Raw genomic sequence first — 14,920 nt, forward strand, 5'->3', positions numbered from 1 at the left:
TTGTTTGTTTACTGGGTACCATCTATATTTAGATACTAACAAATGTATTGCAGGCTGATATATTAATTTGAAAATTTTCTTTCCAGTAGTAAGTTTTGGGTCTGTGCAAAATTCCTTCATTGTAATGTTTTGCTCTTAGGGCTGTGACTTTCACTTCAATACCGCTACGCTTGTGAATTGAGGTATACCTGCTGTTGTTTTCATTCTGCTTCCAGTGCTCTATAACTTCAGTATCTCTCAGTAATTATGCAGCAAAATTACTAGCATCTCCCACACATAGCTGCTTTTCCTTAGGGTCTGCACTGTGAGCACTATTTTTAATGCTTTTTAATGAAGCAACATTATATTTCAGCAGAAGGAAAAAAAAAAAAAGTGTACTTATCCTTTTAGAACAGAATGAGGTTGAAATTGTTTTGTAAACCCTTCAGGTGTCCGCTTCACTTCTGGATTTGTACCTGTTCAGAGCAACTTCCCATTTTGCCTTACCGAGCTGAGTGGAACAGACAAGAATTACAGTTTGATAACATGCCATGTTATCAAGAGCAGTTTGAACAGTCCTTTAAATAAAATCACTTTGGAATAGGAGTACTGTCTTCTATCATGTCAGTGTGCAGGATCAGTAGATCGATCCTCTTGCCCAGTTCTCAAGAACTATCTAAGTGAACTGAATTTCCCCATGTTAAGCTTTTATAGTGCATCGTGGTCTTCCTGCAGCCAGAACATGAAGCATATGGTGGTGATTTAGGACCAACTTGGCTGTTGGCATATCTCTCGCAACTTAAGCACTACTTTCTCCTTCCAGCTCAAGTGAAGTGTGACCATGTCCTCTCCCAGCAGCAGTGAGGAATATGCATAACCATCCCTTTTGGAAGACTTTGTTACTCACAGGTTTATATTGTGATATGTTCTCAGGCTGGTGATAAACCTCTGACTCTGTCTTCAAATTGGCTGTTCTGTTCTCCCTATTGTGCTGCAGAAGTACATCTTGTGGCAGGTGCCACTTTGTCTCTTCTCCCATTCTTATGAGTGGTTTTACATCCTGTGAAGATTTTTTTGTGGGTTCCAGTCAAAGAGCATCTGATGCAACTTTGCATCGCTTAGAGCTAACAGTGGAATTCTCTCTGAATGCAGTAAAAGTATTTGACAATAGAATTGCAAAGATATTTTTTATTTGTTTTGTATTGACGTTCTTGCCTAGTACTACCATAAATATTTTGTGTCATGGTATTTGTAATTCCCTTAGCGAAATAACAGTAAAATCAGTAACTACAGGCCATGCTTTGATTTGTGGAGCAGGAAGATGGGAGCAGTAGTACTGATTACCTGTCTCAGTAACATCTGAGTATTCCACATGTGAATAAATTTAACAGGAAAAATTGCCTTCTTTTGTCAGATATTTGTATGAGGTTATCCTCTTATCTAGAAAATGATGCAAAGGTTTTATGTGTATATAGATACATATAAAACAACTTTATTTTGGAAAATATCTAGAGATTCTGGAAATAAAAATTGTTTCCTTGACAGTATTTTTGGATTTTACAGATTACTTGTAAATATAGCTTCACAACTGAGAATAATAATCATCTGTCTGTGGATCTCCAATTCATTTTTTTTTAACAACAACAAAGTATTGACTGACCACTATCTAAATAATCCATAAATTGTGGTTATCTCGTTTCTGTCATTTCTGGACATAATCTAGTTTTCTTAATTTTTCCATCATATAGTGGCAGATCTGGCTGGATTTTTGAGTTTTCTGTGGTAACTCTATCCTTCCATAGGAGACTATATTGCATCTTTTTCTTTTAAATTTCCTTTTCAGTCTTTCTAGTTCAGACAGTCTTTCTTTTACATAATCAGATACAAAGTGTATGCCTCCACCCTGCTGTTATCTTAAATTAATGTAGAAACTTCTAGGTGAATTTGGTGAGCTAAGTATTTCTAAGTGGCAGCAGGAATTTGAGGAATTTTGGATGTTAACTTTCAGACTATTTTTCTGTCTTTTCAGGTCTCTGGATGGCAGACTCTGAAAAGAAATGCTGTTTTAAGAGGTATGCCTCAAGTAGGCCAAAATATTCCTGACTCATTTATATATTAATGATAAGGCCATACTTTGAAGGAGACTCTGCTTATCCTCTCTGTGAGCTTACATTAATCATATCTTTCAGAGAGATTTCAGTACTGAAAACTAAAACTTTGTACATGAGCATTCAGCCTTGTCTTGTTGGTGGTACGGCTTTACTGCAGAGATCTGTAATAAACTGCCACGTTTTTGCTTGATAGTGGAAAGCTGCCTTAGTAGATGAAATAATGGGATGGACAACACCAACACCAGTTGACTGACATGCACGTCTGCATCTCCTGACTCTGGGTGTGTGCGTTTATTTATTTATTCGAATTAGGAATGTAGTCCAGATGCCTTTATAATTGTCTTCGCGCATTGCCTCATGTATGATGTAATACCAGACAGTCAGAGGCTGATGGCGTTCCCTTCCAGCAGCGTGGTTATAAACCAATATCAACTGGAACTGAGATGAAGAAACATAAATCTTTGTCCAAGTGATCATTTTGGCATATTACTAGGATGTTTGGAACTTTCTGCTTGTGTGCTGTCCATATTCTGTCACTTAAAGATTGCCTCTTCTCTTTCCATTGTAGATAGGCTGTTTCTGAATAATTAATTGTTTTACAGCTGAAAGCAGTCTCTTCAAGATTGAATTGGATAGCTCTTCCATTATCTTTCTCATCCATTTCAGAATTCTTTACTAGCAGAGTTCAGGAAAGGAGGCTTTGTTAGTTATCCTCAATGACAAAGATTGATCTAGCCCAGTTTTTTCAGGGCTTTCTTTTTAAAATTTCTCAAACAGGACTTCTTCGTGCTTTCAAGGGTTGATTCAGGTCTCTGAAACTATAGGTGGTTTCCTATTTCTTTAAAGCAGTAAGTACACTGTTGATTTGTTTTGGTATGACTCTAAAATAATTCCCAGTGGAAAATACTGATGGCATGCGTAAAAAGTGGCTGTTCAGCTATTGTCTGAGATACTCGTATTCTCAGGAAGTTGAGTTGGTAAGGCCACTGAGTGCAAAGTGGGATTAGAACCTTTTGGAAGTTACTTCCAAACTACACGAACCTGTGAATCTTTGTAACCTGCTGAGTGTTAACTTCTTTGCATTTTACAGTTCCTGTAAAAGCAGGTGAGATTCAGGTTGATTATTGAGAAGCATCTGTTGCTGAGAAATCTTTTGTGATTCTAGAACTGATAAATGAAACTTTCTCATTCCAACAACAAGGTCTTGAGTGAAAGAAAATCATGTTTTGACTCTTAACATTCACTTGTTTGCTAGATGAGGAGTGAGAAGCTTTAAAATATTTACCGTTCAGTCAGCAGATTGAGAGTCTCATAAAGTTATCTACACTTCCTTCAGTTTATTTGAGACTACTTGCTGAAATAGACTATAATTTAAGCAGGTAACTGTGTAGGAGAAAAAACGAAGGCCTATGTCTTACAGGTTTTCTTTGGTTGACTTTGACTGACTTTCTTAAACATACAATTAAGAAAGATATTTGTGGTCTTCTAACTGCTACGGGGACTAAGGTTTGCAGTGTTCAACTGTGAAAAAGATTCTGTTTGGTTCTGAAAAATGTTGTTACAAATTTTCAGATCCTGGTCTGTCCTCTGAAGTTGCATGTTTGCTGTGTGGGTTGTTTTGTGTATTACGCTTTTTGTTTGTTTTTTTTTCTTAATACAAGACACCAGACTAGGTGGTGCTTTGGAAAAATAGACTTATCTTCTCCTATCATTACTTCAGGATAGTGCTTGTGACTAAACATCAACCTAATTCTTCCACTTTTCTTTTAAAAGCAGAAGTTTTAAATGGGATTGTGCTAACTTCATTGAGTTTAAATCTGTGTGATTATAACCAGACACCAGTTCCTTGATGTACCTAAATGAACATCTTGAGTATAGCCGAAATAGCAAGAAATTAAGTATACCTATCAGATGGGTAGACTAAGCTAGTGTAATAGGGTAGTAAATTCATGGGATCATAGGGTAGCTCAGGTTGGAAGAGATACCAGATCATCTAATCCAAATGCTCAAGGCAGGGTAAACTATGAGGTCATATCAGGTTGCTTGGGGCTTTATCCAGTTGTCTGAACACTATTATGTTCTGAAGTTACAGGCTTGCTTGGGAGCATGTATTCAGAGATACTTTTTTTTTATTATTATTTTTAGATTACTTGTTTTGGAATTTCCTGAATTCACATTTATCTCTCTTTTTAAAAAATAGTGCTTTCTGGTTGAGGGATGAGAAGATGAGATTTGTGCAAGATACTACTTGAATGAAATTCAGATCTGGAGAAATTCATTCCGTTTTTCAAAGGGAAGGTGTTAAAGGGAAAGCTTGGTTCTCTCCAGAAAATAGGCTTGCTACTGGCTAATCTTGGTGGTTCTTAGTCTAACTTTGTGTTTTGGACATTGCATGCTGCTTAGAGACAGTTTTTACTTGCAATGTATGATATGACTAATATGGATTAGCTGTCTGTGCAGAAAGTGTAAGAAGTCTGTGTAGAAGGATGTTACTTCTGTTGGAATAGCTCAGAAATCCAGCAGCTGGTAAATGTGCTTTTCTCGCTTTCCTTTATGTTACTACATGTTATTATGGTAGAAGAAGCTCTTTGAGATTGCTGTATAAATAGTCAAGGCAAATGCTGAGACTTCTGAAGAATACTGAGATTCTCAATGTACATATTATGTTGCTTTCATGGGAGCCCACTATTTAAAAAAAAAAAAAAAAAAAGCCTGTTTTTTTTCAGTAGCTTGGTTTGGTAAACTCAGTAAATGAGCTGAGATTTGCTAGCTGTAATGATGTATTGTAAGCCCATGCACTTTTAACAAATAGATTGTAGCTCATTACTGTGCTTGTCACATTGAAATAACTGGGAGATTCTGTAATAATTAAGGTGGAGTTAAGATGACTTAGAAATAAGATTTGGGTTTTTATTTATGGTATTCTTTTCAATTCCTGCAGTTGTTATCCTTTCTGTTTGCTCCTAATCCCTGAACATGATCCTTTTTTTTTTTTTTTTTCCTCTACAGAAGTGAACTTCCATGTATATATGGTTATTCCATGTCTATATGGTTACTCAGAGAGTGTGTGTGTCTGTATATGTATTTGGTGAGAACTTGTGATCTTACATGATGAAAGTGACTAAGTGACTAAGTTTTTTTCAGCAGGGACATGGGAATATTGGAGTTCCTCAAGGGCAGATATGTACTTAAAATAGACTAGTACCCCCTGTAAATTGATAGCTGTTAACATATGCCATGTCATCCTATGCTCTACCTCTATTCACATAGTCGTAGAATCATAGAATGGCTTGAGTTGGAAGGGACCTTAAAAATCATCTAGTTCCACCTGCCCTGCCCAGGACAGGCATGTCACCCACTGGATCAGGCTGCCCAAAGCCCCATCCAGGCTGGTCTTGAGCACCTCCAGGGATGCAACATCCACAACCTCTCTGGGAAACCTGTTCAGTGCCTCACCACCCTCTGAGTGAAGAATTTCTTCCTAACATCTAATGTAAATTTCCCCTCTTTTAGTTTAAAACCATTCCACCTTGTCCTGTTATTATATGCCCTCACAAGGGCAGAGCAGAGGGGTACAATCACCTCCCCTGGTGATTTGGAAGAAACATGGAGAGTTTCTTCCAAAATGTTGTGAATAGTAGTTTAGGTTTGTATTTCGAAGTACAAAATTTATCCTGTTTATCCTGCACAAATGATGATAATTAAAAAAAAAAAAAAGTTGATAAGTTGATGGTGTAATTTGAAGTTACGCTATTTACTTTCCTTTGAAGCAATACAGAACAGATACGTGATGAATCTGGAATCACTCTGAGTTTTTAATTTTTGCTGTTATTAATGAGTTTAATTTCTTACATGAGGCTGTAGCTTTAGACCTTCTATCATTTCTTCTAATCTATGTCATTAGTTTGGCTTAATTATTTTTTTTCTTTCCCTCAGGGAAGGAATCTGAGTTGTCTTCAAAGTCTGAGTCTCTAGAAATGTAGTCTAACTAAACTGACGTTTTTGTGATGCACCATTTTGCTGCTAGTTCCTCCTTTTAACACTGTGTAAGTCCTCCTGCTGTTACAGATTTGAAAAACAAACAGTTTTGAAAAATAAATAAGCATTTTTTTTCCTGACACTAGAGGGCACGAGATACTGGTTAAGGTGAAGTCTGATCCTAACAGCTTGCTTAAAGATATTAAAAAAAGTTGCATTGCTTATCAGCTGCATTGAAGATTCTGTGGCTGTCTATGCAGTGAATGCTTCCTTCTCTTGTTGTAGTTGCTGTATGGTAGCAGTGTGGGCCAGGCCTTCTGGAGAAATCTCCTACTGCAGTTTTTAATCTTGCTTTGAAACTAAGGTAGCTAATGCACTGGAAAAAACTTGCTACCATTCTGTCACTTCTGTCAATAGTTTCCTATTTCTGTTCTTAATCATCTGTTGAGTTTCTATGAGCCATTCTAGAAAGGTATATGAAACTTTCACAGGTTTGGTTTGCCAGTTAGGCCTTCTCAGGACATGTATTTTCTCAGTTGCTAGGAAGTGCATGATTTTATTTCTCATTCGGTCAGTGGAGTGTGTTTTTTTTCCTTCTTCTGCTAAACATGGCTTTACTACTTCTTTGTAGTATATTTACCTTCTTTTCTGTGTTCTTTGTTCATCATTCTCATAATATTATGTCACATCTAAATTTGTTTTCATTTGCTGCTGTCGTGGTTTAACCCGGCCGGCAGCTAAACACCACGCAGCCGTTCGCTCACCCTCCCCCTCCCTCTCTGGGACGGGGGAGAGAAATGGAAAGTGAAGCCCGTGAGTTGAGATAAATACAGTTTAATAAGACAGGAAAATAATAATAACAATAATAATAATACAATGATGATAATAGTACTACTACCAATAATATGTACAAACAAGTGATGCACAATGCAATTGCTCACCACCCGCTGACCGATGCCCAGCCTAACCCTGAGCAGTCCGGCCCCCTCCCCCAGCTAGCCACCCCTATATATTGTTCAGCATGATCCCATACGGTACGGAATACCCCTTTGGCCAGTTTGGGTCAGCTGTCCTGGGTCTGTCCCCTCCCAGCTCTTACTGCACCCCCAGCCTGCCTGTTGGCAGGACAGAGCAAAAGGCTGAGATGTCCTTGGCTTGGTATAAGCACTGCTCTGCAACAATTAAAATATCAGGGTGTTATCAGCACTCTTCTCATCCTAAGCCAAAACACAGCATTCCACCAGCTACTAGGAAGAAAATTAATTCTGTTCTAACTGAAACCAGGACAGCTGCACTTTTTTTTTTTCCTAGTGCTATATCCTGTGATGCCTGTAATGGCAATGCAGTGGGGAAAAATTGTCAAGGTCTTTCAAGAAAAGTAATAACTTCTTTGCTTCAGTTTTAGCTATAGTATCTTTGGCACGTATGCTTCATTAAAGGTTAGATTTAATCTTTCAGTCCTGAACACCTGTTTCTGAATTCCTGACTAGTCAAGTAACTAGCATTGTACTAATATGGCCTCTTCTAAGTATTCCTGTAGCTTGGTTTCTCTTCTGTCTTTCATGAATTTTGTTTTCCAAGGTGTTGCCTACATTAATAGAAGTTCCAAGCTGTTTCCTGAACACTTCTTATGAGTGGTTATACATATCTTTTTCCTTAAATTTAAGTAATTCATGCAGTAGATTCTTTAACTGGATATCTTATGCGCTAACTTGAAAATGTTTAATGTGTGTGTGTTTTTCAGATGGTTAGAAGCAAACTTGTAAAATTAGGTTTAGAAAAGTAATTCAGTTTCCTAGCACTGATTTTGACCTATCTTTGCAACTGGGCACTAGGGTTTGCACTTCCATTATTCTGTAACAGCTAGTCACTGGCTTAAATAAGAAATCTGGATGCTATAAAACAAGTTCGATGTCTGCGTTGTCTTAGGCGTGAGAAGTAGAAGTCTTCCTAGTCCTTTTTTGTATAGGACAATGCAATCCTGCGTGCGCTTGTGGTGGACGTGCTTTTCCATAACTTATATTGAAATATAAAGTACTAATTTATCACTGGTATACCTCTGATTCTTATGAAAGTTTGCCTTGTGATAGTTCTTTTTGCTTAATTAATTTGTCGTGTTCTGTTCCTTTGTTTAAGTTAAGGTGGTACGACCTTGTTATGACATTTTTGTGAAATTTGGGGAAAATGTGTTGCCAAACAAACTCTGAAATTTATCCCAAAGTAAACTAGATGAGAACTAGTATTTGTGAGCCAGGGACAGTCAAGTCATTTTAGTAGAGAACAGTGTAATCAGGTGACATCTGCACTGCAGGAGCCCGATGTGATTAAGTTATGAGCAGCCTAAAATGGCTCATGTAATTAATGCTGTCAACTTGTGGTAACAGTACAATTTTCTTGTCAATACATTTTGAAAAAGAAAATGCAGATACATTTAAAAAATATCAATGTGCTTCTTGAGGCACAAGTTTTGTTTTCTGTTTTCTCGAAGTAGCTGGAGAAAAGCAACTTCTCGAAGTTGCTGCCAAAGAAGTTAAATGAGCGGTTTCACTTCTAACTTTTGAGTATTTATTTATTTTATTTTTCCATCTAATGATGGTTATGCCATCCTTTGCTCTGAAGAATGGTAAACTTCCTAGTTCACATTTCTTAGTATGGCAAACTGCAGTTCTGCCAGTGAGACAATTTTGGTTTGTAACTTGCTCTTCTATTAACTTGAGTATAAATAAAATGAGATTTCATAAGGTTTACTTTTCAGCTCTGTTAATTGAGATGGCTTCAAAATTGTGCTTTAACCATAGTGGCACAAGGCAGATGCGTAAGTGTGGTTAAGCATACTATGTCAAGCCAGCCCCAGTTCTTTTGACTTCTGAATTTTAAAAATGCAAAAATGCTTTCAAATTGTTCTGAGAACTTTTACTCCTCGTTTTTCCCCCCCCCCCCCCCCCCCCCCCCCATGATTTTTTTCCTATGACTAAACCAAATGCGATTACTTAGATCAACAGAATGGTAGGATTTGATCTCATATCCAAGTCCCATGGGCAGCAAGGGGCTTATCAATAGATAATTAGACTATTTTCAATGCTGGTGAATCTTTAACTTGTAATACAGTGAAACCTTAACTTGTAAAAACTTCTTGTTTTCACCTTTCATTTCTGAGAAGTTCTTTCAAAGTTAGTGCTACCATTGTGTGTACATGCACATGTGTGTATATATACGGTGTATGAGAGCCTTTAGCTGTGTAAACATATCTTTTAGGTGAATTCTAGTTAATCATTTATGCCCAGACAACTTTTACCTCATCATTACAGCTATGTTACTGTATAATATCTCTTTTCTGCAGACACCAAAGATGCTAACAAGAAAGATTAAGCTTTGGGACATTAATGCCCACATAACCTGTCGCCTGTGCAATGGATACCTGATTGATGCTACCACTGTTACAGAATGCTTACATACGTGTGAGTATAATTAAATATTTTTTTTATTTGATGTGCAATGTGATGCAACAATTTTTAGTTGAAATTCAAACATCTATTATGCATCTATAATGCATGATTTGCTAGACACTGTCTTTTAACAAAATGATGTTTTTAACAAAACAAGTGAAGAGAACACTAAAGCTTTACTGCCCAAACTTGAAGCCATAGATAAGTGGTAACATATGTATTCAGAAATGCAGTTAATTTTCCTGCTAAAGGAATGTGGTATGCCTAGTTATTTCTTCTGTGACAGTTGACCCAGCATATGTGCTCCACCTGGAGCCTGCCAGATGTCTCTTGCTCTCCTGTCTTTATGCAGAAAGCAACCATATTTGATGAAGAATAAGTATATTTTATTGTACCCTAACAGTAAGCATTTGTTCCAGAATATTTTGAGGTATTTGTTATGTTGCTCTGTGAATTTCCAGTTTCAGATCAAGGAATTATGCCCTTGAACCTCACAAAGCCTTAGACTTCAATAAAACAATAACTACAAAACCACCTTCACTTGAAGTTATAAGTTCTTCTCAGTACCTTTGTTGCTAATATCACAGTATGTAAGGATGATAGGGTTTGAAATACGTGATGGAGACTGGCATATGAGCAGAGTTCCAACTAAAGGTCTGAAAAGAATCAATAAAAATCAGTCCTCCTGAGGAAGAGCCATGGGACTCACTTAGTCCAAAGTGCCAATTCAAGAATTGTTCTGTCTTAAATCAGTTCTGATTCTTAGCTTCCTTTGCCAAAGTACGCGTCAGCTGAGGAATTAATCTTCAATTCAGAAGACCCGTGCTAGTGGCATTCAGTATCTTCTGTAGTAGCTACAATCATGGCTTTACTTTACATGACAGGGTTTTACCAAAAGTATTTTTTCTAGCTGTGTCTTCAGAATTCCTGCAGGTTACCAACATGTTCTTGTAAGTTGGGCCCTTCTGTTTGTCCGGTTTTATTTGCTGGGAGCTGAGAACATCATTTGTTTTGTTTATGTTTACCTGCATTAATCTATTAAAGAGTACTTGCTATGCAACTCCTTACATCCAGTGCATTTTACAATGTTTCTGTCACCATATTTTATTCTGATAAAACTAGTATGTTGTTCAAATAGCTTCATCACCCATGGCCTCATTGCTTTCTCAGAAGGGAATTACTTGATGGCAGTGGCTTTGTCTCCACAAAATGAAAATTTTTATTTCGGTTGACTTATATGCCACTTAAAATTTCATACAAAGGGGAAATAAGATACTCATGACTTGTCTAATATTATATTTTCCATTGTACTTCTTTTCTAAGTTCTGCTCATCAGTTTTAATGAGTCTGCTATTCTTGTCACGCTTCCATGCCATTTTGGTTATTCTTCTGTCCCTTCAGTTCGTGTTTCACATCTTAATTTCTATAGTGCGCATTCTGGAGAGTAGGGGAGACAACTGGATCCTTAAGCCAGACTTTTCTGTAGTTTTTGTCCCGAAGTCTTCACTTCACATCAACAAGACATTACATATAAAAACAACATTTTGACAAGTCATTTGTCTAACTTAGAGCTAGAGGGTAATATTTCGTCGTTCTTCTAATAGTACAAAAAACAAGCTCTCCAATCTGTTCACATCAGCCTTACCATTTCTTACATTCACTTATGAAGTAAGTTTTTATTAATACACAGTGTTTTCTTCAAAGGCCAGGGAATGCCTGTTGCTTGTTCCTACTGTTTTTTTTTTTTTTTTTTTTTTTTTTCTTTTTTTTTTTTCCCCCCATTTGTGGCTTGTCCCTGGTTCTGCTATCACTGGCTTGGTAAGATCAGGGTATAGCTTCACTCTTGTGAATGGAGCTACTGTTGTGGCATTCCACTGCAACAGACGGCCATGCATGCAAGATCTCTGCTTTGTGCACAAAGCTACAGGACTTGTCCCAACCATAACCTCTACCAACAACAGTACTATTGCTGATACCATGGAAGTACAATGTGGAGTACAGTCAGGATGCTTGCTTTGCTGCTGAATAATTTCCCTGATATTAACAGATGTTTTCTTTTTTTTTCAAATGTACCATCATCCTGTCTGAGAGGTAGATGGCACTGTAGTTAAAGGAATTCTTTCATTTTGTGTGATAAGAATGAACGCATTAATACCAAAATGAACTGCTGCTGTTTGAAGAAGAAAAATATCACTTTTTTTCCTCTACAGTTTTTAATTTGAGATTATTTAGAACTTCAGATGAAATGATGTAGTGATGTGTATTATCTGTACTGTTTCTTAAGAAATAAATAAATAGTTGATTTTGAATCAGATGTGAATAAGTGTGTATATGGAGCTGGAAAATGTTCCAAAAAGTGTACAGCTCTATAACGTATGACTGCTTTAGCAGGTTTTGCTAGCACTTCTTACAAATACTGAAGATCTGTCCCTATGGAATTATTTTTTCTGATGGAAGTTTAACTGCCAAGTACCCTGTGAAAATTAGAGGTGAAATATTGCCTGGATATCCAGTTTTGGAACATTTTCTGTTGTTTTAAAAAATAATAGATATACGAATGATGTCTTTGTCCTAGGTTCACTTCCACGGTACACTTCTCTGTGTGGCCATGGTTAAAGCAGCTTGGCTTAGTACCTTAGTATGGTATATAATGCATGTAGTATCATCCGTGCAAGCTGGATGCTGGAAACTGGTGTGCTCGAAACTGTAGTTCTAGTAAATTCCAAAATGGGATAGTGTGTTGTATGCTATGTTAGGCAGACTCTGGCTATGTACAGGTGCCTTAATTCTAGTGCATCGCTTTTCTGTATCAGGAGCACTTGTGAAAAATGTTGGAAACTCTGTTCCGTGTGGTTAGATATGCTTGCACAATGTAAAAAATTACTCTTGTGTATATTTCAGTAACAAGCATTTCTGTAAACATATGAAAAGAAGCTTTTATTATTGTTATTATTTTTTATTTCTTTTTAATTATGGATGTCCTTGTTACCAGTCTGTAGAAGCTGCCTAGTGAAATATTTGGAAGAAAACAACACCTGTCCGACTTGTAGAATTGTTATACATCAGAGCCACCCATTGCAGTATATTGGGTAGGTATGAAAGCAAAAATGCAACTAATTGCACTCTAAACTGTTTTAACCTCTTTAATACAGCACAGCTTTTTCCTAAATTTTCTTAATTGCTGATCAGAATGCTACGCATTTAAAAGGAAGGTTGAACATGCTTATGTGAGGAGATAACAGGATCAAACTTTGCTATGAATTTGCAATTTCTTAACATCTGTTAGTATTTTTAAATCTTAATATGCAAAGTATGCACTTTACTGTTTAAATTTTGAGAAGTTCTAATGACTCATTAAAGTTACATAAATGAAACATTTGTAGAAATTATTCTTTTACTAAATCATCAAAACTGTAAGTCCCTGTCGAATCGTGCTTTGAAGGATGAAGTGAGTACCGATAGGCAGGAAGGAACAAGTAACACTCAAGACAGCAGTTTTGTCTACTGTAAAGCTACAGGAATATACCAGTGCCTTGATTCAGAAGATTGTTTTCCATGTCAAAAAGAGACAGGAAGCAGAGCATCAAATTGAGAACAGCTAGAAAGGAATTCAGCAGTTGGCTTTTAGTCATTGAATGCACTTCAAAGGAAGTATCTTCCCTGCAATAATTATAAAATACTGCCCCTTCAAGATTAAAGCAGTCTTTGCTTTGCCTAATTTTGGTTTACTAGTTTATTTATGGTAGTCAAGAGTTTCACAATACATGTTAGAATATAGACTTGAATGCCTGTTCATCCCCCGGTCTGGGGAACACATAAACCAAACATCATCTATTTAACAAATCTGAATGATGTTAAATTCTCACCTTTGATCACATAGTAATGGCAGATTTACTCATTTACATTGAAATATTTTTGGAGATATTCCTGTAAATCTATATGTGACAGTTGAAAATTGGGTTGCTATTGCTTGACATGAATTTTAGAATTAATGATATTTTGGTTCTTCATGTAGTGCTATTTCAAGAGGTTTCTAATCATACATAATAGTCTTTGAATTGTTGCCATTTCTGTAATTATTCTCTGGTCTCCACTGGTGTGAAGTGCACAAGTCAGGTGATGAGAAACCTGAGAATACCTGTTATTTAACCTGCAAACATGTTATTTAAGTCAGATCCAGGATTTTGTACTCCAGGCTCTACTGAAGGAATGACCTTGCAGCGGCTGAGACATATTTAGTTTCTGTTTCTGACTTTATCTATGGATTGGTGTTGTGGTTTAACCTGGCCAGCAGCTAAACACCACACAGCAATTTGCTCACCCTCCCCCAGTCCCTCTCTTGGGATGGGGGAGAGAAACAGGAAAGTGAAGCCTGTGAGTTGAGATTAAGACAGTTTATTAAGACAGGAAAATAATAATAACAATAATGACGATAACAATGATGATGATAATAGTACTGCTACTAATAATGTGTATGAAACAAGTGATGCACAATGCAACTGATCACCACCCGCTGGCCGATGCCCAGCCTAACCCTGAGCAGTCTGGCCCTCCCACCCTGGCTAGCCACCCCTATATATTGCTCAGCATGACCCCATACTGTACAGAATACCCCTTTGGCCAGTTTGGGTCACCTGTCCTGGGTCTGTTCCCTCCCAGCTCTTGCTGCACCCCCAGCCTGCTCGCTGGCAGGACAGAGTGAGAAGCTGAAATGTCCTTGGCTTGGTGTAAGCACTGCTCTGCAACAATTAAAACATCGGGGTGTTATCAGCACTCTTCTCATCCTAAGCCAAAACACAGCATTCCACCAGCTACTAGGAAGAAAATCAACTCTGTCCTAATTGACACCAGGACATCTATCCACCCCTTACTCCATACCATTTATGTCATGCTCAGGTTACACTCTTTCCAATACATTCTAATTAATCACCATTCTCATCTATGGTATATAGCAATCATGGTAGTGATGACATACAGTATTGTAGAATAATTAATGTGATAGAATTCAACTCATGGGCTATTCTCACCCAGTATTAAATCCCTCTGAGGTACACACCGGGCCTCCCCATTCTTTTGCATTACCCACCAAGTGTATCCAGGTCCCTGAGCAAAAGCAATCCCATGAATGGGTTTGCCTTTTCCTGAGGCAGGAGTAGCCCAGACTGTTTCACCCAACTTGTTTCTTACATGCACTACAGGAACTTTATCCCCATCTACAGTACGTAACAGGTTTGATTGGGCAGGTCCAGCTCGGTTGGCAGATCCCCTAGTATTGACTTACCAGGTGGCCTTTGCAATGCGTATCCCAATTTTTGAATGTCCCAGCGCCCATTGCTTTCAATGAAGTCTTTAACAGTCCGTTGTATCGTTCAACTTTCCCGGAGGCTGGTGCATGATAGGGGATGT

General features: G+C 37.5%; 1 protein-coding gene across 5 annotated transcripts in view; it reads left to right on the forward strand.

Moving 5' to 3' along the window:
• The window catches only part of PCGF3 (polycomb group ring finger 3), a 58,064-nt gene that overhangs the window by 23,242 nt on the left and 19,902 nt on the right, over positions 1-14,920 (forward strand). For 4 of the 5 annotated variants that reach the window (XM_084503898.1, XM_084503901.1, XM_084503902.1 and 1 more), the window contains exons 2-3: positions 9,409-9,526; positions 12,507-12,603. In XM_084503898.1, coding sequence (XP_084360024.1) covers positions 9,418-9,526; positions 12,507-12,603 — 206 coding nt within the window. In that variant the 5' untranslated portion in view covers positions 9,409-9,417. Of the gene's footprint in view, positions 1-2,008; positions 2,052-9,408; positions 9,527-12,506; positions 12,604-14,920 lie in introns of all 5 variants that reach the window. The other variant, XM_084503899.1, reaches the window with a different exon arrangement.

Source organism: Aythya ferina, assembly GCF_964211825.1.
Source record: "Aythya ferina genome assembly, chromosome: Z".
NCBI classification, from domain to species: Eukaryota; Metazoa; Chordata; class Aves; order Anseriformes; family Anatidae; genus Aythya; species Aythya ferina.